Source organism: Tamandua tetradactyla, chromosome 1, assembly GCF_023851605.1.
Source record: "Tamandua tetradactyla isolate mTamTet1 chromosome 1, mTamTet1.pri, whole genome shotgun sequence".
Classification (NCBI taxonomy): domain Eukaryota; kingdom Metazoa; phylum Chordata; class Mammalia; order Pilosa; family Myrmecophagidae; genus Tamandua; species Tamandua tetradactyla.
In genome coordinates this window covers 80,082,624-80,106,130 of record NC_135327.1, presented here as the reverse complement: position 1 = coordinate 80,106,130, position 23,507 = coordinate 80,082,624, and the positions used below count along the sequence as shown (strand labels likewise).

The following is a 23,507-nucleotide window of genomic DNA, read 5'->3' as shown; positions in this document are numbered from 1 at the left end:
TCCAAAGAGCTTTCTTTCACAAAGCTTTTAGGTGTTCAAATACGTCTGGGAAGATCAGAGCTTGATAAGGTCATTTGAACACTGTTCAATGATCATTTAAACTAGCTCTAATAGATTATTATTTTAGAGAGAATGTAGGTGAGCAGAGAACATGTAAATTGCCTTTATGTTCTTGGAAACATTTATCTTGCTGGAAGGGAGAAGTGTCATAGTTGCCAGAGGAGGTACTCAAGAGACATTTGAGGATGATGATGATGGTGGTGCTGCTGCTGCTGATGATGACAAAAGGAGGCTTAAAAGTCACCCATAATCAAGTCAGGAGAAAGTGATATACATTTCAGGAGAGCCTATGTGAAGAGATAAACACCCTGATTCTCAGACATAATATCACTCTGCCTTCCTTTGAAAATGTGCTATTTACACGTAGGCATAATGAAAGGATTGCCTACATGTTCCCCAGCTCAGAGTCACTAAAGTAGGTTTCTTTGGTAGCATTACAGTTGCATGGGGATGTTCAGGGCTCAAAAAATTCAGAGAATTTCTGATTTTCAAAGTAATGAAGCCCTGACAGGTGCTACTGTGAACACTTATGCACAAATTGGAAGGGCTGGATGATGTGCTGGGAACAAGAAGTCCAGCTGGAACTCTTCCTGAGCTGGTACTGAAGTCTAGAAGTTATTTCATGCTAATTTCATTTACAATATGGATCAGGGATCAAGTCTTCAGGTACAGTTATAAAAAATTATACAGATGCTTATAGCTGAATATTTACTACAATCGCAGAACCACTGTCATTTGCTCATGATCAGCATTATAACTATGATTTCATTTACTTGGCTTGAAATATAATATATTCATGGATGCCTGTATGAGTATATATTTATATCTATGTATACCAGAAGATGAGCTATTAGGTAAGCAATAGTCACAAAAAGCATGATTAATATAATGCACCCATTATATTACAAAAGATGCCCTATCTTGTAGAATGCATATGTCTAAAAAGATGCTTTTTCACTAAAAGCCCAAGAATAGATGGAGCACCACCTAAAACGCTGAAATGTCTTAATGCAGTGAGGCAAAGATCCCTAAAATGATCTTGAGAGACTTTACCTGCAAATTTGAGATTCCTTTGAGGAGAATTGATTCCCATTAACTATGAATTACTTCTATTCAGAAGCCCATGTGATGTGCAGCACATATAGAATGAAATGAGCACATCACATTCTATGCATTAGGGACAGAAGAATAGTTCCGACGATTGGGGCTATTATCTTCCAACGTTCTGAGATCAGCCCTGTACTTGGACTCTTGCTCCATCAGCAGGCCAGCTGGATGGATGTGGCATTTGTGAATGGATGGGGAGGAGTGAGGGAGCATGGAGTCAAGCCAGCATTACAGGTGTGAAGAGTTGTTCTTTCTACCAGTATATGCATATGGATCTTGGATGTTATAGGTCAGCCTAGAAATGAGCAGACAGCTAAATGGGTAATGAGTCTACAAATATTCCTCAGCTCCTGCATTTCCAGGAAAAATAACACACACAGGCTCATATGTCTCCACACCCATTACCTGCCTATAAAATTCATAAGAACCCAGGTTCGTGAAATTAATGCTTTACAAAAAAACACCGTCCCCTCCACCTCCAAATAAACTCTGGCAAAAAAAAAAAAAACAACAGTAACAACAAAACCAATACTACAGTAACCCAATGACACAGCTTAGTTTCCCCCAATTGTGCTATGATTAATGAGGGGAATGAAATATAATTGTAGGGTAAGGTAAATATTGTCATACTTAACGAGTAACTCTCTTTTCGTGTTCTGCATATTCAGCTTTTGGTTTTGTCGTTACTTCTTTGATTCATTGAGCTGAGACACTTTGTGAAAGCTTTTGACATCTTTTATACTGACTTTGTAGAATGCAGCTAAATAAGTTTTTCAATACAATTTAATGATACTTCCTATCTACAAGACTCTATGAACACAAAGCTGGGTATATGACAAGATTTATATTCAAGGACTATGAAATTTCGAGGGAAATAATAAGGCACCCAGGTCATTATCTACAATACAAAGTAGAATAGGAATGTGGACATTTACTAGTTGAGATGATAATGGCAGGCATCAGTTATTACGTTTCTATATCTGTAAAATGGGTATAATGCCCAGCTTCATGAGTTTCAGCTAAATGTCAAGTAATATGATATACATGATGCTTCCCACAATGCACAGCACCTAAGCACTCAATAAATAGTGCTTTAATTAGGAAGAAACATTTTAGCTGGGTCTTACAAGAAGGACACAATTCTTCAGGATAAAACTGAGGGTAAGAGGATGCCAAAAGGAGAAGTAGCCTGGGTGAAGGTCCTGAAGCAGGACCATTGGATGCACACTGGCGACACAATTCAGAGCACAGGTTGGCTGGAAGGTCCCAGAGACTGGAAGGGCAGGCATGGACCAGTTTATAACAGACACTGGGCATAAGGCTAAGGAGTGGAAGCTTTCCCCTTTGGCAAGAGGAGGCCACTGGATCTTTCTGGAGAGGGAGATGCATCCAAATCAGAGGTCAAGGAAACCTGTTTACTGTAGCTTTGAGAGGAGCCTCAGCTGTATGGTCTGGAGTAGGGGTCCCTGCCAGAGGCCACTGCTCTGGTCCGTGGTCCTAAATGAGAAGGGCAGGTGAAGGGATTGGGAGATGTGATGGACTGGCCTCCTCTACACAGGAATTACTCCTTTTTTGTTCAGGTCCACCTCATTCTTTGCCATACCTAGCCTAGCACAGGGATTGATCTGTAACTAGTTATCAATACTTGTTTGGTGAATGAAGGAAGGGACAAATAAAAGAACAAATAAATGAAAGAATATACCTCAATTCATCTAGGGTTGTCTGATTACACAAATCTGGATTTCTAGAAAACTTCATTTTGATGTATCTGAAATGGCCCATCATGCATATGCAAGGCCAAAGCCTTGCACAGAGAACAGAGAAATATGATTTACATGTTTTTGAATGAAATTTTATTTATATAGTCAGGATCAAGGTTATTAATTTATTTTGAGTAAATTGCTCAACTTGGTGAAAGACATTATTGACCAAAATATCTTTTTAATTTCACAAAAGATTAGACTCTTATATAACATTTCACTTCTTACCTCAAGGAACACAAGTTCAACTATAATACACTTGATTACAGCAAATATTAAGATATTTACAAATGATTAAATGTACATATGATATGTGTACATATTTTAAAAGCATAAAAAGTAAAAAGCTCAGTAAGTACATTTATATATATATATATACAGTGCCAATCTTAATATATCTACTGCCCAATTTTTCTCCATGGTAGCAGGAAGAAAGAGCCTTGGCCTGATCTATAGGAAGGAATTAGCCTCTAAATTTCTAATCAAGATTGTAGCTAAATATATGAAATGTAGTTAAATATATTGATTAAATTCTAATTAACCGAATCCCCTAAAATTTAGCTTGAGATGAAATTCACCCTTTTAAAGGAAGCAATTCAGTGGTTTGTACTATTTTCACTGTTACTATGTGATTCCAGAACATTCTCATCACTCCAAAAGGAGACTCCATGCCTGTTAGCAGTCACTTTCTGTTCCTCCCTCCTCCACTCCCTCAGTCCCCAGCAGCCACTCACATAATTTCTCTCTTTGGATTTGCCTATTCTAAACCCCATATGACTTTGCACAAAACAAATACAACAGATAATACTGCAACAGTTGTGCAGAAAAAGAAGAATCACTGACAATAAGAATGGAGATGCAGCAACTTCCCCTGAAATGTCTTCCAACACTCATGGATGATATGAGATTCCAAATGACTCGAGCTTCCTCATGCCACCATGACCTTCTGAAAAAAACTCTGCATATGTGAACAAGCATGCCTGAGTTTATGGGGGTGCAATTTAGAGAGTATGGTCAATACTTTACAGATATTTTTGCTCTATCATCAGTAAGGACTGTCTTTGTCACATTAAAGCAGAATGGCTAATGAGCTGAATGGCTCACTTTGTGTATACTAGAGGATGTTCTCTTCCCACTTATTTCTCTGGAAGATCATGACAGACTTTTCCTGCATCTGTAAGGCAAAATGGCCGCTCTATGGTTTTATGCCTGCAAGGTGCTTTCCATCATAAAAGAACGATAGCTTTGTGGGCAGAACTATACCTCATGTTAAGGAATCACTGGTTAGCCATTCTTTTTCTACCTAAAATCTGGAGAGTCTTTTTGTTAATTTCTTGATTAGTTCAAGAGAAGGCTTCACATGTAAATCAGAGCTCAGATCAACCTTCAAGCAGGTAAATATGCACTAAATGTCAGCAAATTGAATCTGAAACCATCTCCATCCTTCATAATTTGGGATAACTACAGAAAAACAAACAAACAAACAGCAACACAGCAGGAACCCTTCACTATCATGAGGTATTAATGTATTATTTTAAATAACCAACTAGAAACCATTCTGAGGCTATCTTTCAAGATCCTTTGGAGTTTAGAATGTCTGGAAACTGTATTTAGGCAGGGCTGGTTGTTCCATGCAAGTCTGTCTTGATGAGTGCATTTGGAGATATCACCTGCGGAAAGTTAATAAAGCTGTCAGCTGTCATCAACATGCTGCTCTGAATCCATCCTTGGTCCTCCAAGGATCATCCTTTGCATGGATTCATACTACTCGAGACAGAGCAACTGGATTGAATTCCAAATTACATGCGCCTACTGGTTGACCAGTAGATGGCAGTTCTGAACAGCATGAAACTAAGTTTGCCCAGGGTTTTAAGAAGTTTCCAGTTTCAGTACCTGCTAGGGCTGGGAGTGGCCAAGAGAAATGATGGTTGAAAGCAGTTGGTCTTTCCATTTATATTCCCTGTGCAGTTTCTTTATTTCTACCCTTTGCCCCAAGAGCTCTTTCATGGAGAAGCCTTACCTCATTGGAATGTGTTCTGTTTTGGTGCTTGGCGCGATCAGAGGCATTTGAAAAAGCCTTGTTGCAACCTTCATGCTCACAGACATATGGTTTCTCTCCAGTGTGGGATCTCAAGTGGGTTTTCAAGTTTTCTAGTCTCGAGTAGGCCTTTGTACAACCTTCAAACTGAGCATAACAGGTAAATCTGGATTATGCCACACAATAGTAGCCTGCACAACACGTCCTCAAAGTGGATGAAAAACTGACGTTCCAAGGATCAGCAGCTTTTCAAAACCAAGTAACAAAAGTCCACTAAACTCTGCATTTATTGGGATTCAGATGTGGCTCAGTGCTGTTCAAGAGAATGAATTTTCAGTGCTAGTAAAAGTCCTGAGGGTTTTTTTTCCCTTTCTTTTTTTTTTTTTTTTAAATAGACCGCTCAATGTGGACAATGGGCTTCATTATCTGCTCATTGATCTCCTGGAATTCCCACTGATTTCAGATTCAGCACAAAGTTCATTAATATGGCTTTGTATCCATACAAAGACAAGGAATTTGATCATGTTTGTAAAGGGGCTTTAAGATGTAAAGTGCCAGGAGCTAAACCATGCCCAGGGCACCTCTAGAGAAGCACTTGGTGAAAGAAGGTTTAACCTCGCAGGGATGCCCGTCCAACCCCCTCAGTCATCTATACTGTAACATGGGGCCTACTTAGAAAAGCAAGGGGAAAACTTAAAAAAAAACAAGTATAAAGATTATCTTTTTAAAAAGCCAACTTAAACTTTTTAAGGAGGAAGCCGGCACCTCTCTGCCTTCCAAGTCCTTCGTTGTAATTAGCAATGCACGCGGAGGTGAGCGCTGGGCCTGTGACTGCTTTCCTGGTGCCGGAGGGGAGTCCCAGCTGCCACCTGCTGCTTTCCACTCTTCAGACTTGCCCTGTCCAATTCTGTAGCTACCAGCCACATGGGGGCTATTTATATTTGCACTTAAAGTAATTAAAATGTAACTAAATTTAAAAATTCAGTCTTCCCGTTGCCCTAGCCACATTTCAAGTGCTCAAGAATCACACGCAGCTGGTGGCTTCCGAGCTGGATAGCACAGGTTGTAGAACCTTCCGGCATGGCGCAAGCCCTCCAGAGGTCTGCCACTCCTCCACGCCTCTCCAAAAACCCAGCCATTTATCACCAGACAGTGCCCCACTCCACCCCTCCCGCCACCGACTCATGCCTCCCCTGAGCTGGAGTCCTCAGCACGCAGAGCCCTTCAGCACGTGACAAAGGACTGACATGCAGACCCCGACACCCATGCAAGCGAGGTGACACCCTAAGCCTGCTGCCGGGAGCCCCCTTCCGTACTCACAGTGCATTTGTGGGGCTTCTCTCCCGTGTGCCTTCTCATATGCACTACCAACATATACTGGGCTTTGAATGGCTTCTGCTCTCTTGAGCAATCGAGCCACCGGCACACAAACTCCTTCTTCTCTCCGTGGATATGGTCGTTATTTATATGCTGGGGTTTGGAAAAAGAGAGACACAAATAAAATGGAAATGTATCATACCCATTTCTGAAGAAAACATAAGGGAATATAAAAAAAGGCCCTGATCTTAAGCCCTAAAGACTATACATTAAATTTTCCATATTATATATGTATTATTATTTAGTTTGTATATTTCTCAAGTAAACTTTTTCCCTGACTAGTTGGGTATGTAGACTCCCCAACCAGCAGGAGTGACACATTTAGAGGAAACATGGAATCTCAGAAAAAGTTCTGCATCGAGCAACCAAAGAGCAGAGTTCCATCCTGAGTACTGCCGCTGGCTGGTTGTAAAATAGGGAAGTCATTCTTGTCTTCTCTGGGCCATTGTGATATTTCATCTGCCAAGTGGGGAACAAGGCTAAACGACTGCAGAGGAGCTCTCAGCCCTAAAGCTTTTTAGGCTCCAGGTTAGCGTGGAGACTCAGACTTTTTTCATACATGCACACATGTGCATGTACACAAACGTGCTATTCTGTAAGAGGAAGCAAGAAAAACAAAGGTAATTTTTTCACACTAAACTTTGGTTCAGGTTAGTGGGAATTCTCCTTAAGAATCACGAGGCAAGGCGCTAGATACTGAGTAAGAAGACTATGAGATCTTCGACAAATTCTCTCTAGGTCTTAGTTTCTTGCATGTACGAAATAAAGGAATGAATTAACTAGTTTCTTACGTCCTTTTTGGCTCTAAAATTCTATTAATTCGGTTTTTAAAATGAAGATGAATTTCCTTCAATTCCCCATTAAATCAAATTTTCCCAATCATTTTTTATATAGTTCCCTGAATTAACACATCAAGTGCCTTAAAATTAGAGGATATGAGAAATCTACAGCCACACCAAAGTGTGAAAGTCCTTTACACTGGATCAAATTACAGTCGATTTCAATAAATTGAGCACATGACTGAGATGTCTGGTTATAGATTACTAAAGAAATCTGTCCTATGTTGATACTGTTGGTTTTCACTCTCTACTCACCTGACATTTTATGTGCCTGGATTTAAGGTTTTGGCAAGCACCTTTCTTAAACATCCATAGAAACACCTCACTCAGAATTACTGCAGTAAGTGGAAGATCCCTCACTCAGAATTACTGCAGTAAGTGGAAGATCCCTTCGGTTCCATGTACAACACAGCAGTTGTGCAATATTTAATGAAACTCCTGCTCCAAAATGAGGGTCTCTGAGGGTCTGAGGATAAAATCCCACCTTCACAATCAGCCTTTCCCAATTAGTTCACCAGGGGGTCTGCTGCCGTTTCACTGTTTCTGGAGCTTAAAACTGGATAAGGGCAAAGAAAATATTATTCTCTAACCTTTCCTTGAGCAAACGGATGTGCTGCAAGTCACTGTACTTCCTGGTGCCCAAGAAGACAACCACTATCTTTTCCAAAGTTGTACACACAACAGATAAACCAAATAGCATCACTCATTTTCACAGTGGTAGAGTGTCCCTGTGGCATTTTTAAGTTTTAAACTTTATTCAGATTTCTTACAAATTATGATGATGCACATAAGTATGTGAAAAGAACAGATATGCTGGACAGGGAACAAAATGATTGTTTAAATGTATGCTTTCGTAGTTTATTCACATTACCCAAGACCTTCCCAAATGTATGCCAAAACCCAGCCTTTGAAATGAAACTCATGTGGTCTAGAGAGGGACTATGAATTCTCCTTTCCAGGGAGAAAAAGAAATGAGCGCACACAACTGCACCATAAAAACTGCTCTCGGTTCAGTTTTCCAAATCACTGGAAATAAAACTTTAGTCCCGTGGATTTATAAAAATTAAAGAAGAAAAAAGAAGGAAGGGAGAGTGAGGAAGTTAAAATTGGGAAACTGAATTACAATTCGTGCTGAGCCAGCTACTTGGAGCCAGCCAGGATCTCTGTCTTTTTAGTTTCATATTCTCTGCAACTGCCAGTGTTCCTGGTATGTTGCAGGCACTCGGTAAATCTCTGCTGAATTGGTTTGACTAAGGTGGCCAGCTAAACTTTCACCGGACCAAAGAATTTATACTTGATGCTCTTGCTTATCTCATTTCAACATCATTTCACCTAGCAACTCATACAAGAAGAATTTAACAAAAGGAATTCCATTATTTTAAAATAAGAGACTATCAAGAATTCAAAAGGATTTTTGGAAGATCCCAACTGTGAACCTTATCTTGCTGGTGGACTAAAAGGAACACACCGTGATTGCAACATTTCATTTATCTCTCACAGGTTTGCAAAATATGTGTTGCGTGCTGCTCTGCCAGGCCCAGAGCTGGGGAATGAAAGAGGCATGCTTCCTCCCCTAAGGAAATGTCAGCCTACTGGGGGAAAATGAGTAATTACTTAAATTGCTATGCAATTATGGTGGTAATAAGCATTATGGAGGGAAATAACAGAGTTTTATACAATATATAAGGGGGTTCTAAAACAGTGTGGAGAGCCAGGGACAGGGTTGATTTCTCAAATGAAGTGGCATTTAAAGTAGGATTTGAGGGATGAGTGGAGCCCCCCCAGGTGTATGTGAGGATGGAGGTAAGATGAGGATGTGGGGAAGGGGAATTATTATAGACAGATGGAAGAGAAGCACCTGCAGCAAGACAGAACTTGCTACTTTTGAAGAACAGGGCAAGGGACATGCATAGCAGGAGGGAATTGGCCAGGCAGAGGCAGGTGGTACTGGCACTGCCACTGCTTGGAATGATATTAAGAAAGCCAGGGTTTCCTGTGGGTCAAGAGGACAATACCGAGGTAGCCAAGCTTGGGTTAGGTGCCAGGCTACCTAAAGCTCAGCATGCTGGGCCAGCTCCCCGGCAGCAGAGGTTGTAGGTTGAACCTCCTAGATGGAACTCACATACACCTCATGGGAGAGCCAGCACTTGGACACCTGCCCCCGAGGAGCGCAACAGGGACAATTGGTGTTAGCCGGGGAAATGGAGACAACCAAGAGCGGGAGGCTCCAATGGCAAGCAGTGATACAAACAATCTGTCCCCTCTTCTCTTCTCCTCCCCAACACACTGGAGGAGCTAGACTCTAGAAGAAAAGTAAAGGTATGTCCTAGAGGCAAACCAAGACCCAGGCTCTTTAATGTAGGGGTGGCAGAAGAAGGGCAAACCTCACCTGTGTCTCCTCTCATCCCTGCCAAGGCTCTGCACCTAGCTAGTGACTGGGGGAGGCTGTGGATTGGAGATGAGACTGGAGGTTTCAACTGGATGGATTTCAATAACCAGATGTGACTGGGAAGTTATAGAAGGTCCCTACAATTGAGTTGAGTGTTCTGCTACTTAGCAGGGGAGGGAGAATTGAGAGCGAGCCAATGAAGGCAATGATTGGAAAAATCAAAATCATTTCATATGTATAACCTGCCAAGACTCATCTAGCTCTGCCTCTGAGATAATGTCTGAAATTTCCAGTAGAGGTGAATCCAGTGCAAATCAGCAAACACTAATACCCTAGGATTGTCTCTACATGGGGGGAGATGGCGAAGGGCCTGTACTCAATACTTAAAGCAACTTTGCTTTCAGGAAGGTTAGTATCTCAGGGATATTTTCCTTTTTCCTTTCTGTCTCCCTTAGAGCAGACAGGAGTCCCATCTAATATGCTTTTCTAATTTTCTGAAACTGCTCCTGAGTGCAAACTTGGATCACGACCATGAGTTATTTTACTTTGAAGTGGGATTTTATAATCGTACAGTCCAGGGACCAGGTCCAGTTTCCTTGTCTTTACAAACTCAGATGCTGAGTCCACCATATTGATTACCATAAAGAAAGAACGCAAAATCTTCCTGCCTATACAGGTGCATCAAATGCATTTTAACCTTAAAACATTTCCCAAGAGCTGTAATTCAATTGAAAATTAAAATTCTAAGAAATCACAGACTTCACAGTTGACCTCACATGTCCACATGTTCTAAATATTTATTTTCCGTTAAAAAGCTGCTTTGATCTCTGCAATGAATCCTCACGGAAGGTTCATCTTAGGGCAGAGCTCATATTACAGTGGAACTAGCCTGGAAGTAGGCATTGGAAGAGGCATCTCAAACTGATTTCTGATGAGCCATATGACTTTGGGTAGGCCAGTTCGTCTGTTCGGACCTTTAATTTTCTAATCTGTAAAGTACAGTGATAACCTAGGTCAGATGTTCACAAAATCTTTCTGTAAAAAGCACAGCTAATTGGCGGTGCAACAGCTCAGTGGAGGAGTTCTTGCCTGCCATGCTGGAGAACCGGGTTCGATTCCCAGTGCCTGCCCATGCAAAAGCAAACAAAAAAAAGCACAGGTAGTAAATATTTTTGGCTTTGCTGGCCAAGAAGTCTCTTGTGGTTACTCAACTCTGCCACTGGAGTACTAAAGTAGTCAGGAACAATATGTGAACAAACATTACAATTGTTTTCTGAGAAAACTTTATTTATAGATTCCAAAATTTGAATTTCACATTATTTTTACGTGGCATAAAATATCGTTCTTTATAATTTTTTCCAACTATTTAAAATGGAAAAAATCATTCTTAGTTCACAGGCTGTACAAGTTAGCGGCCCGCCAGATATGGCCTGTAGGCTGTAGTTTGCTAATACCTGAGCTAAGTGATTTCAAAGTTTCTTTCTTGATCAATGACTTTCTCTGTTAGGTTAGCTCTCAAACCTGAGGAAGTAAAATTAGATGCCAAGGACATCTCAGTGCCAAAGAAAAGAAAAAGCAGTGGGGAGGAATAAAAATTAGTATCTTGGGGTAAAAAAGTGGGCCTAAGCAGAGAAGGTGCTAGGTGAGACAAACATCACCTAAACAAACATCATTTTCCTAGGACTGGAATGAGCAAGCATACATCCTTTCCTTACCAAAATCCAAGGTAGCTCAGAAGAGCAATGCGCAATGACTTCTTAACATTCGATGGGTAGATTCCTTGCAATGCTGGCCATGAAGTTCCAACGACATGTGTTTACGCATGGTTTCAGTGAAAATTTGACTTTCAAAGGAGTAAAATGTTAATCAAATATATAAATAATTTAATTGGACAGAAAATAATGCATGATTAAATTCCAAACAAATCCAACACAAAGACATGCAATTTGCCAGAGGCCCAAGAGTCAGAAAGAGATAGATGGTATAAATTACGACATTGTATGCCAACTCTCAGAGCAGCCACTCCGAACCCACCCTGTCTGGATTAGCAGGGCAAAGTTACTGAGACTAGCCAATTCCCACCACTGAGCATCCCCATAAATCCATTAAGATGGTAAGTTTTTGCCTTGGGAAACTGATGACGGACCAGACAAATAAAACAGCTCAGGAGCCCAAGGAGAACCTACAAAGCTGATATTTCACAACTGTGACAATGTCGATGGCAGAATGAGCCAAGATCCAGTATTCCCCACTCCCATGGGGTTCTGGGAACCCAGAGAAAGGTGGGAGGTATCAGTCTACTTGGCTTAGCATTTGAAGTAGGAGAAGATGCTTAGTTCTGTAAAGAGATTCTCTCTCAAAAGCCCAGCACTTTAGCGTCAACCTAGGAGGCTTTGAGTGCTGCAGGAAGAAAGTCCTGAAGGAAGACGGCCAAAGTGAAGCTTTTCTTTCACCAGCAGCAAAACAGAAGCCCACAATGGGCTTCATTGAGCTAATCGAGTCCTTTCTTCTTGTTTTGTTATTTCACTATGGATTCAGAGCTGACAGTTTTTCCTCCATCTACTCCTAACCCTTCAAATGGAACACATGCATGTGTCAGCTGCCCCAGAACGCTCACAGCTCTCCAAAGAAAGCTGCTATTCAAGCCTTTCAGAGACCTTGGAAGGGCACTCCTGCTTGCTTTCTGCCTCCCCTCCTTTAGCCAGCTTCTCCACCAATTCTCATCCAATAACCATGGGAGTTCTCTAGATAAGTCACCTCTGTTCTAAGTGATTTTCTCAGGTGAGAGGCTAAAGCATCACTCAAATGTGAGTGTGTGCAAAATGTATATACCCCCATTAAAACTTGGCCTTGCACAACATACTAATCAATGGACAGACACCTAGCTGTTTCAAGAGTCTATTCTCTTTTGGAATTAGCAGCTCCTTGACATTAAGTAGGTAAATTCTGTCCCCTGCTCTAAAGAAAATATTACCATTATGCACACCCCAAAACAGTGAAGGTAGGATGGACATGGGAAACTTCAGACTCCACCCTTGCCATAATTTCTATAAGGCTCCTCTATGCATATACATTACATACCAGCCTTTCTGCCACTATCTGACGTTTTTCAAGTAACATAGGACTTTTTCAGCAATGGAAAAATTTCTACAAAGTACACTGCTGAATTTTTTTTTCACAGCACAAGATACATCTAAAGTCAAAAAGTATGGTTTTTAATAGAATAGTACTTGAGTATATGTGACCTCTCTTGCCCACAAACACCTACTTACACACACACACACACACACACATTTTCCACTACCTTAATAGGAAAGAAAATAGTTTGCAAAGTAGCATGTTTGAAAATGAGACTGCATTTTGATGCTCCGCATTCACTTGGTTCACTGATTAGCAACAGGCCAAGAGCTGGAGATGGCTGCTCTACCCTCAGTTTTATTTCTGAACTATGCGTTTGCTATCAACATTCATTGTACTCTGACCCACTAACTTGGGACCCTTTGGTGCTATGATATTAGGAAAAGGAAGCATTTCCTTCTCAGAATATCAAACTGTACATCTCTTTGATCTTTTCTAAAATTTTTCAAATTGCTACCAGGTTAGCCTACAAATGAGGCTGGAGTTAAGCTAATCCATTTAACAGAATCCAATAATGTGAAAATTCCAAGGATTTGCTGAGGAAATATATTTTGGCATAAGATGGGATATAAACAATTAAATACTTTTAGGAAAGCTCAATTTTCAGTTAGCCTCCCGACTTTAAATTACAAATCTATTACTACCACTCTACTTTGTCATCTGGAGGTATTTCTGAATGGGAGAAAGAGGAAAATGATTTAGAATCCTTTGAAATTAAAATTACATTAAAAGTGACTTGGGAGAGAACTGGAAAAGTTTTGCCTAAAAGAAAATTGTTCTTATCAAGAATCCTTCAAAACTTTCCACTTGAAAGAAGGCATATAGCTTCTTGTTTTGAATACCGTTTGATATGTGTAATATCTTTGAAAAGTTTTACAACCATCATGCCTGGGATTGTATTAGGGATACCTTGTGATCAGATTCTCTAGGAAGAAATAGGTAAAAAAGCATGAATTGCAGACTATCAGGGCTGAAAGGGGTCTTATATTTCAGTAGGCACTTTAATCTTAGATAAATAAAATAACACAAATTATTTTGGTGACACCTATCAATCTTCCTAACAGAATATTTAAAAAGTTCTAATAGCTTGCTATGTTACAGAGGATCTTCCTAAAACCTGCACACGTGACCATTTTTAATTCATACTGGTTAATAAAAAATATTTAAAAGTGTCTTCCAGTTTTCTGATATAGTTAAAAATTTATATTAAAACAAACGTCAAAAGGACTCAAGACTTGGGGTACAAAACAGTATTATCTTTATAATAATAAAATATTTAAATCCTGCTTGTAGGCACCAATACATTACAAAATTATTTTCTTTCACATGTAACAAAAGGCAAAATTCTTTAAGAAAGTAAATATTTTATCTGGATAAAGGGTTTCACAATGTTGAATTTAGAGAAGGGAAATTAATCACCTTAAAATATCGCTCACCTTTCCCTCCAAACATCACCAACATAAGTTTTCATTATTCATATTTTAAAATAGAAGTGTATAAAAAGGAATGAGTACTGATACATGCCACAACATGGGTGAACCTTGAAAACATTATGGTGATTGAAAGAAACCAGACATAAATGGACAAATATTGTATGATTCCGTTTACATCATGTGTCCAGAATAGGAAAATCTGCAGACATATAAATTAAATTTGTGGTTGCCCAAGGCTGGTGGGGGAGGGGAAGGGGGCAAAAATTGGGGGTTGATGGCTAAAGGGTATGGGGTTTCTTTGTGGGATGATGGAAATGGTCTAAATTTGATTGTGGTGATGGCTGCATACCTCTATGAATATGCTAAAAAACACTGGATTGCACATTTTAAACAGGTGAATTGTAAGGTATGAGAATTATATCTCAATAAAACTGTTACCAAAAAGCAGAAAACATACAAACAAAAGAAAGAATGAGTGTGGACTTGGCAGCAGAGTCTGGTCACAGAGTATCCTGTAGATTCCGCACCCAGGCTTTCCCACCTCCTGGACTAAATTTCTCTTTTAGAGCAGTCAGAGCTGGGGCCTAGCAAACCATTTTCCATAGAAGCACAAGACTGTGTCTTCAGCACAGCTCCTATCAAAACACAACACATACACACACCACACGGTAATACCCGCAGATGGGTTTTGAATAAAAGAGGAATCTATTTTTACTACACAAGGCTTGTGGTGGTTTCCATATTGGAAACCTCACATAAATGACAGCTTCTCTACATTTCCTTTTCTACTTTTCAGGTTGTAGGGCTGAGTGGACAGATGGAGAAATCTGAATTTTGTGCAAGTTATAAACAAACAGTAACTAAAACATCACATATATATTAGTTCAAAATAAGTTAATACGAAACAGCATAAGATTTGGAAACACTGATGCCCTCTAATCCATGAAACTGTCTAAAATTCATGAAAAATTCACACAAAATCCAAGCACTATTATTTCGGATTCTCTATTTTTTAGTGTTGTGGTTACCTTGTTTCATAATATAACTAGGTATCAATGTATTCTGCAATACAATTTATCTAGCCGTGAGGAATACATGGTTACTAGTTCAAACTCACATATGAGGAATAACAGTATAATGGCTTAATATTAAGGTGACTTAAAACTTAAGGAAATTTTAGTTTTTGAGAAAAAAAATTTAAGTAAAAAAATAACTATTAATAATATCAATTAATGTTATTTATGTTACTTGGGTAAAAAGAAAGCATCCTCATACTTTAAAGTGGGTTGAAGGCTTCTAATTCCATCATAGGAATTGTAAATATTCCTTTTTACAATTTTGTTCTTTGAACTCAGTTACTTTACTAAAATACGTTAACTCTTCTCTTTGTAAAGGGGTTCTCTAACAGCTTAATGTTAATGAGATGAGCTTTGTTAAATAACTTCTCAGAGCTTCTTTTCTGGAAAGGCCAGTATTTAAATTTCATTGAACGTTTAAGGGGAAATGTAAAGTGGTTATATCATATCTTCCAGCTATTATTGTAGGACTATTTCTATCTTTTCTGCAAGTCCCTAGGGACATTTAATTTTTATTTTATTTTATTTTATCCTTTCAAATACCAACATTTGTTTCAGTCAAAGTGACAATAAGAGGGCGGGCCACGGTGGCTCAGTGACACCGGGTTCAATTCCCGGTGACTGCCCATGCAAAAAAAAACCAATAAGAAACAAACTTTTAAAGCATATTGATTGGGGTTCAAACTGCCAGATTAAAAAGTACTTATTTTAGAAAGAAGAAGAAAAACAATACTGAATCCAGTCAGGCAAGATAATTTTAATTGTGTAATCATGGAATAAAATAACTTGGAAAGCCAATCTATTTAATTTCTATGCAATAAGCAAACAAGGGAAGCTCCAGGGTTTCTGATTTCAGCTTTAGCCTTTGAAGAAGGAGAAACAGTTTAAGCCCCACTTTCCTGTATCTCAACTGGTTCCTGGACTGGGGAGGAGGCATGGTGGAACCTCTCCAAGGACCAAATTAATTAGTCACTCACTTGTAAGGATCATTCCCACAAACCCAGCGTATCCGGATTGGAACAGGGAATATCGGGAACATTGGGATATCTGGAATGGAAAGAATCGCCACCCAGAAGTATCGTACACGTCTTCAAAACAGAGGTCTCAAAAGTGACATTCCCGAGCACTGAAATGCCACACCACGTGGGCTTGGCCCGCTGCCATGAAAAGGAAGGAGAGCTAATGTATGTCATTGCTATGACAAGGCCAGTAAGTATCCGCATAGCAGTTCACACTTTTCAACCTGTTTTCAAAATGTCTCTTTTTAACTCGGAGAGGTAGGCTGGCTAGATATAATTTAATAGCACACCTGCACTTTTAATTTTAAGGTGCTTGATATTCTCTCTCTCTCACACACACACAGACACATACACACGTGGTGCACACACACACCATGACAAGGCTTGGGGAGGGCAGGGATGACTCATTTCTTTAAGTCTCCCTGAATACAAAGGCACATACAAACTTTTCCTGTTTAAGATGCCAGGTATTAAGAGTTCTCTTATCTAGAAGCACACAAAATACTAGCCTTTAATTACTAATTAATTTTTATGATCTGCACAATCCACATATAGCACTGCTGGGCATAAAGCACCCGAAAAGGTAGTGGAATTAAATTAAAAATTTAAGAATAAAATAAATTTGAATTAAAATTGAGCTCCAAGTCTCAACAGGTGGTCTCTACCTTCACTGACCTTAGAAAAAGAACCATGATCCCTCCCAGTGTCAAAGTCTGATTATGAACATGACATCAGTACCCAACCCTGCATACTGTTTTTTTGTGATTGCTGATATTGTAATCTTGATAAATAAAATATTTGTTACTATAACAACAGATTAAACAAAATGTACCTAGCTGTCAAATGATAATCTATTTTTAATATTTGGAGAAAAGTTAATAATTAAAAAAATTGAATCCTTTTGAAAATAGGGGGTGGAAAGTGACTCTGGCATCAGCCTCCGTCCAAACCACATCCTGTCTACAACTCTCCTGGAAGCTAAGGGACCATTCCTACTTGAAAAGTGTCCAGTAAACCTTCTGCCAGCTATCAAAAAGACATCAGGAGCTCCTATGCATGAGTGTGTGTGTGTGCATGTGTGCATTTTGAAGGGGGTGGACATTTCTGATTACAGAAGCACAAGAACTATCAGAAGAAAGGAAGGAGGTAGGCAAGCAGGCAAAATTATCCATTTGGAAATCTGCCCACAATCCCCATTGAGCTGACTCATTCATTCACTATTAACTCAATGCTTATTTACAATATGACAGTTACTCTGCTAAACACTGAAGAGGCAAGGCTCAGTAAGACACGTTCATGGGCTCTTATCCAAGACTGGCTAGAGGAATGCAGAAAGGAATATTGTTTAAAATGTTAGATTCTCATCATGCACACTTCCCTCTGCAATTCAAAAGTAGGGTACTCAGAAGAAGATATGACTCCCTTTCTTCCCTAGAACACGTTCCCACATCACAGAAAACTAGCAGGCCTATGCCCGAGGTTTTTCCAGGTCTGTCTTTTTAGACCAAGATCGAAAGGAAGACCTCAGACATCTCCTCTCTAGAAAGTTTTTCAACATTTGGAAGAATTCTCTCTACCATCTTTCAATCTGCTCAACCTTACTCACCTGCCACCCTGGTGTGTACTGTCCCATCAGTTATAGTTTGAGTTTTGTTTTTTTTCTGTTTGTTTGTTTTGCATGGGCAGGCACCAGGAATCGAACCCAGGTCTCTGGCATGGCAGGCGAGAATTCTGCCACTGAGCCACAGTCATACCCCCCAGTAATAGGGTGAACTGTATCCCCCAAGGACACATGCTCAAGTCCTAATCCAATAGGACTGGTGTCCTCATACGAAACTCAGGGGAGAATGCCATGTGACAACTGAGGCAGAGATTGAAGCCCAAAGATTGCCAGCAACTGCCAGAAACCAGGAGAAAGGCATGGAGCAGATTCTCCCCCTACAGGTTTCAGACCGAGTGTGACCCTGTAGACATTTTGATTTGGGATTTCTAACCTCCAGAACTGTAAGGCCAATAAGTTTCTGTTGTTTTAAGCCACTCTACTTGGGGTACTTTATTAGGTAACCCTAACTTAGTTTGCACCATCTAAACATCTTTAACCCTTCACACCTGGTAGATCTAAGTATAAGGAAGCACAATATTGTGAACGTAGTTAATACAACTGAATTGTACAATTCAAAGTGGTTAAAATGGGAAATTTGGAGTTGGACTTAAGAGAAAAAAATTGTACTTTTTTTATGAGATGGACACTAAGGATTCCATATGCAGATTGCAATTTTCTTTATAATGTCAGTAAGGTTCAGAGTTTATAGAAAGAGCTTAGAGCTAGTTATTAAGATCTAGGGAGTCATTCATTTGCATTTTGTGGGCAAAACAAATATGAGTAAGAGGAAGGCACTGCGCCTAATGGTAAGTAAAATAAAAGGGCTACCTGCACTGGGCGTTGCCCAGAGGGACCCCTTTCTGAGAAGGGATTTTCCAAAAGACAAAAACAAATGACCCACCCAGGCTTTCTGAGAAAATGGAACACACCCTACAGGGTTGTAGATAAGCAACACCTGGTGATAAATCAGTTTGGGTTCCATACAGACAGCTTGGCAGAATGGACGAGAATATCTTACTAATCAATGCATAGCTGCTCCCCACTTTGTGAGCCCCTCCCCCTATGGAAAATGGAAACTTCACATCAGCCAATCAGGATCCTTCCTCACTTGTCTGCAAATGCTCTTTATAAGCCCCCATCGCCCACCCCTTCAGTGAAGCTCCCTTCTACTTTCTGAATGGGGTGCTGTCCGATTCATGAATCACTCAATAAAGCTGTGAGATCCTAAAATGTACGAAAAGATTTTCCTTTAACACTAAGAAGACAGTAGTTGAAATGGGGTGAATGGCAAAAGAGGAGATAAAATAAAATGGTGTAGGTACAAATCAGAGTTACAGTTGGGGAAGGCTTCACAGCTGGGGCAGTCGAGCTGCATCCAGAAGGTAGAGAGGGAGACTACTGGCACAGAGAAGTATAATCTGGAGGGAGGATTACAAAGGCCAGGGTAAACAAAAAGCGTCTGTTGGGAAATGATGCCAAGTTGAATACAGCTAGAGTGTGTGGGTGTAGGAGTGTAGGGTGGGGGAATGTGGGGTGTGGCTTCACAGCAGGGGCACAGGAGGAGGGGTGCATTGAAAGTCAGAACAACACTGTGAGGGATGCTGAATGAATGCCCTAAGGCACCCAGACTCCAGGGAACCGAGGGGCAGTGGTAAGCAGTGCAGTGATCACATTCATGCTTACGAAAGGGAACCCTAGGAGGCTGGGAGGAGGAAGACGAGCAGTGAACCATTTAGGGGCCTGCAGCTCTTCAAGAGAGAGCTATGGCCTGGACTAAGGTAGGAGCCCTGACGATGGGGAGAGGGGGCTAGATTTAAGAGACATTTTGGAATCCTTTATGGATGTAAATGAGAGAGAGGAGTAATAGGTGATGCTGAAGAGATTCTGAGACAAAAACAGCAATGGAGGTTAAGTGGATTTGGGGGAGAGGATTATGTTTCCGATTGGGACATGACCTATTGGAGATGCATCTCTACAGGACACCTGTGGAGAGAAAGCAAGTAGAGAAGACGAGGCTGGACAGAGATTTAAGAGTCAAAGACACTGTAGCTGAAGGTGGAGGGTAGCCCCCTAATCCTCATCAGTTTGGGGAATCCCAAAAGCACCTACACAGGATCTCAAGGATTTTCATGAACCCCAATACGAAAACTTAGGACCTATGAGACTGTGCAGGATCTGAAAAGGGACAGCAATGGGAAAGGATGGGGACCCGGCCTTTAGAAGGTAGGGAAAGAAAAAGGAAGAGTAGGAGAACAAAGGAAAAGGGACAAAAGGGGTGAGAAGTGGAGGGGAGAAATACACCTTGTTGGGTGTATTTGCAGGAACCCTGGCCAGAACATGAAGAGAAGAGGTTAAGATAATGAAGTTCTCTGTCAGGGGTTGCTTCATAGTTCCAGTAAGTTTCCGGGGCTCAGATAAGAAAGAGGAAATGTCCAGCAACATGGTGAATAGTGTGAGTTTATCATGAAGGGAAACTGGCTCGTTTGTAATTCCCATGCTGGGCAGGACTGAGGAACAGTGGATTGATACCAACGGTGTGCAAATTTTCAGGTATCTGCAGTTTTGGAACCCGTTCGTTTCCCAGCCTTACACTCCAGAGGCTTGAAGGCCTGGAGAAGTGGGCACTTGCCAACATTTTATGATGAGGACAACAAAGTGGAGGAAATGAGCAGCTGCTGGAAATGGGATGATGAATGCTCAGCAAGAAAAGAGACTGGAACGAGAAGTGTTGGGAGACACCGAGTCCTGGAGGGAGAGGACACCTCACTCCCCTCAGAACACGGGCAGGGGCAGAGTCAGAACCTCCAAAATGGAAAAAGCCACTCCAGAGGCTGGAAGACTTAGAGAGACATAAATTAGAGACACCTGGGTTTACATCTAGGATGGGGTCACTTGAGCAAAGAATATTTTACTTCCTCCAAAGCTTTGTTTAAATGTCACCCCCTTTATGGGACCTACCTGGGTCACCACACTTATGGTACAATCTCTGCCACCCCAGAACTTGCTATCCCCTTACCCTATCCAAATTTTTCCCTTTGGATCTGTTCACTTCTAACACACTATGTGATTTACTGCAAGAGACTGCTTATCTACGGTCTGTCTGTCCCCACTAGAACTTAAGTTCCTCATAGGCAGGGATTTCCATGGGATTTGTTCAAGTGCCTAGAACAGTCTGTAGAATATAGTAGGAGCTCAATAAACAACTGTTGGATGGACGAGTGCTCCATTCTGCATGTTACTAGAAATACTAAATTTGGAGCTGAAGTGGTCCAGGCTCCCATATACTCACCATCTGCTGCCTACTTTAACTTTGCTCTTTGAGAACCAGCAGCCATAGAAAAATGAGGCAATTTCCTGTGCTTGCTCTTTCCCCAAAATCTGAGTAACCTCAGCATCACATAGGTCTTTAGAGTCCACCCAGGAGAGACCCCTTTCACATGTCAAAATAGATTGCGGTTTTGACACAGTAATGACACGACTCCGAGTTATCGTAGTTTCTATTAGCTATTAATTAAAGGAATTTTAAAATTTATTTTTCCTGCCATGACAATTTTGGCGTAATTTGGGGGTAAGGGCTTCGGCATTAAAATGGCAACCCTAACTTTCAAAGTTATATTCTGTTGGATATACAAAGCAAGTAATCTTATGTTTTATGATAGTTTTCTCCTGAAATAATTTAGTAAGGCTTCCTATGATGGGCAGAAAAAAAAAAAAGATCAAATTACAGCAGTGATTAAGCTACCCTCAGTCTCACTGGAATTTTGTCCTGTGGCTATTGTTTTTGTGGATATGCTGAGATTTCTTCCCAAAGCAATGCTGTTAAGTAACAGAAGACTGAAGGGCATGTTTCCTCTTTAATCTGCTTGTGGAAATCTCATTAATGTAATGGAAATTTCGCCCCCTACCATGACTAAAGCGTTTGAAGTGACAGAAGCAAGGAAGTAAGGTTGGCCATCTAGAGTTTCAATTGGAGAAATAAAGAAATGAGGCGTTTTGCATAGAGACATAGATTTAAACTTGGTGGTTGTTTAAAAAAACACTGTGTGGTGTGGAAGGATCTGTGGCCATTTCCAAAGAAGAACTTGCCTCATGCTAAGCACTTTCCTTCCCCTGCTGAAATCACTCCTCAGGAAAGGTGACTTTTCTTGAATTTCTGCCATGTCTGCATTTGTCTTTTTGCTTTGCCTTTTAACCTCCCCTCCAGAGAAAGAGATTAATTCTTCAAGAAGTGCTAATTTATTCCTAAAATACATGTTTTTAATTTGGGGCTTGATCCCATAAAGCATATTTTTTACCTTTTTTTTGGATGCATGGTCTGGGAATCGAACCCGGGTCTCCCACATGAAAGCCGAGCATTCTACCACTGAACCACCTGTGTACCCCCCATAAAGCATATTTTTGTAGGTATATTTTTCCTAGGAAAATTTGGCCAGAATACATTGTGCGATAGTGGAACTTTTTTAAAAAAAGTTTCATTTGGTCTGCTAAGCCTACGTCTCTAATACGTGGTACTCGTTAAGTCTCCACAGTGCATATTAAATGATCATTAAATACAGCATGATTATAATACCAGAGCAACTGGTTAAAAGTTTATGAATTTTAACACTCTGCAGGGAAAAAAATAGTGAATGAGTTTGCAAAGTAAACCATAAGACTGAAGCTAATTGAGAATAAATGTTTGGGCCAAATTTGGTCACCTGGATATTTAAAGTAAAGGGGTACCTGTTTGATATTTTTTTCTAAATTACGTGCGAAATGACATTTGTGTGTTTTATTTTTCAGTAGCAAGAGACTACTTTGTTTAAGAACAAGTCAAGAGTGCACGGGTGGTTCAGTGGTAGAATGCCCGCCTTCCATGAGGAGGACCCGGGTTCAATTCCCGGACCATGCACCCTCCTGCTAAAAAAAAAAGAACAAGTCAAGATGGGACCATCAGTCCAGTCTTCATCTGGGGCCTTCCCTTGAATGGATATAAATCCATCATGCAGGGTAATGAGTCGATGGGGCCAGCGCTATAATTCCTCACCTTTTTCTCTCATTTTTTTCCAGGCACCTGCTCTAGGCTTGGTGCTTTTGCTCACGCCCACTCTTCTGCCTGGCCTGCTCCCACAGGGTCTGTCCACTTGGCTAGTTCCTCCCCATCCTTTACCTTCCACAGGAAGGGTCTCCTGAGTTTCAGAGAGGTTCAAAAATGTACCTAATACTGCAGGATGAGTTAGCAGCCCTTCGATAAAAAGAATCTAGAGTTAAACTTTCCATGTACCACGTAGATGCAAATGAGAAAAAACGGAGCGCTAAAATTCAAGATCAAGAAAGAATCTGCTCATTTATCAGAAATAAAAAGCCAAAGGTAGTAACACCAGAAAGGGAAATTTCCTTTGGGCTTCTTTTTTGCTAAATACTATAGAAAAGGCATGGAAGAGCGAAGCTGATCTGCACAAACACTTCTACCACCTCTTCCCCCAAAACACAGACACACAAAGGAAGGAAGGAGGGAGGGAGGGAGGAGAGAGGAGAGGAGAAGAACAGGAAATACAGGGAGAAACATGCATTCCTGTAGACACACTCAGTTGCACACCGACACGCAAACACAAAAGACGAAAGGAAGGAAAGGAGTGAGGGAGGGAAGGAGGAGAAGAGAAGAGAAGAGAAAACCAAATGCACCCGT

General features: G+C 40.6%; 1 protein-coding gene across 3 annotated transcripts in view; it reads right to left on the bottom strand.

The window, feature by feature from the left end:
* The window catches only part of GLI3 (GLI family zinc finger 3), a 278,925-nt gene that overhangs the window by 11,943 nt on the left and 243,475 nt on the right, over positions 1-23,507 (bottom strand). For all 3 annotated transcript variants that reach the window (XM_077119394.1, XM_077119398.1, XM_077119399.1), the window contains 2 exons: positions 6,286-6,435; positions 4,948-5,112 (listed from right to left, as the gene is read on the bottom strand). In XM_077119394.1, the coding sequence (XP_076975509.1) occupies positions 4,948-5,112; positions 6,286-6,435 (315 nt within the window). The remainder of the gene's footprint in view (positions 1-4,947; positions 5,113-6,285; positions 6,436-23,507) is intronic.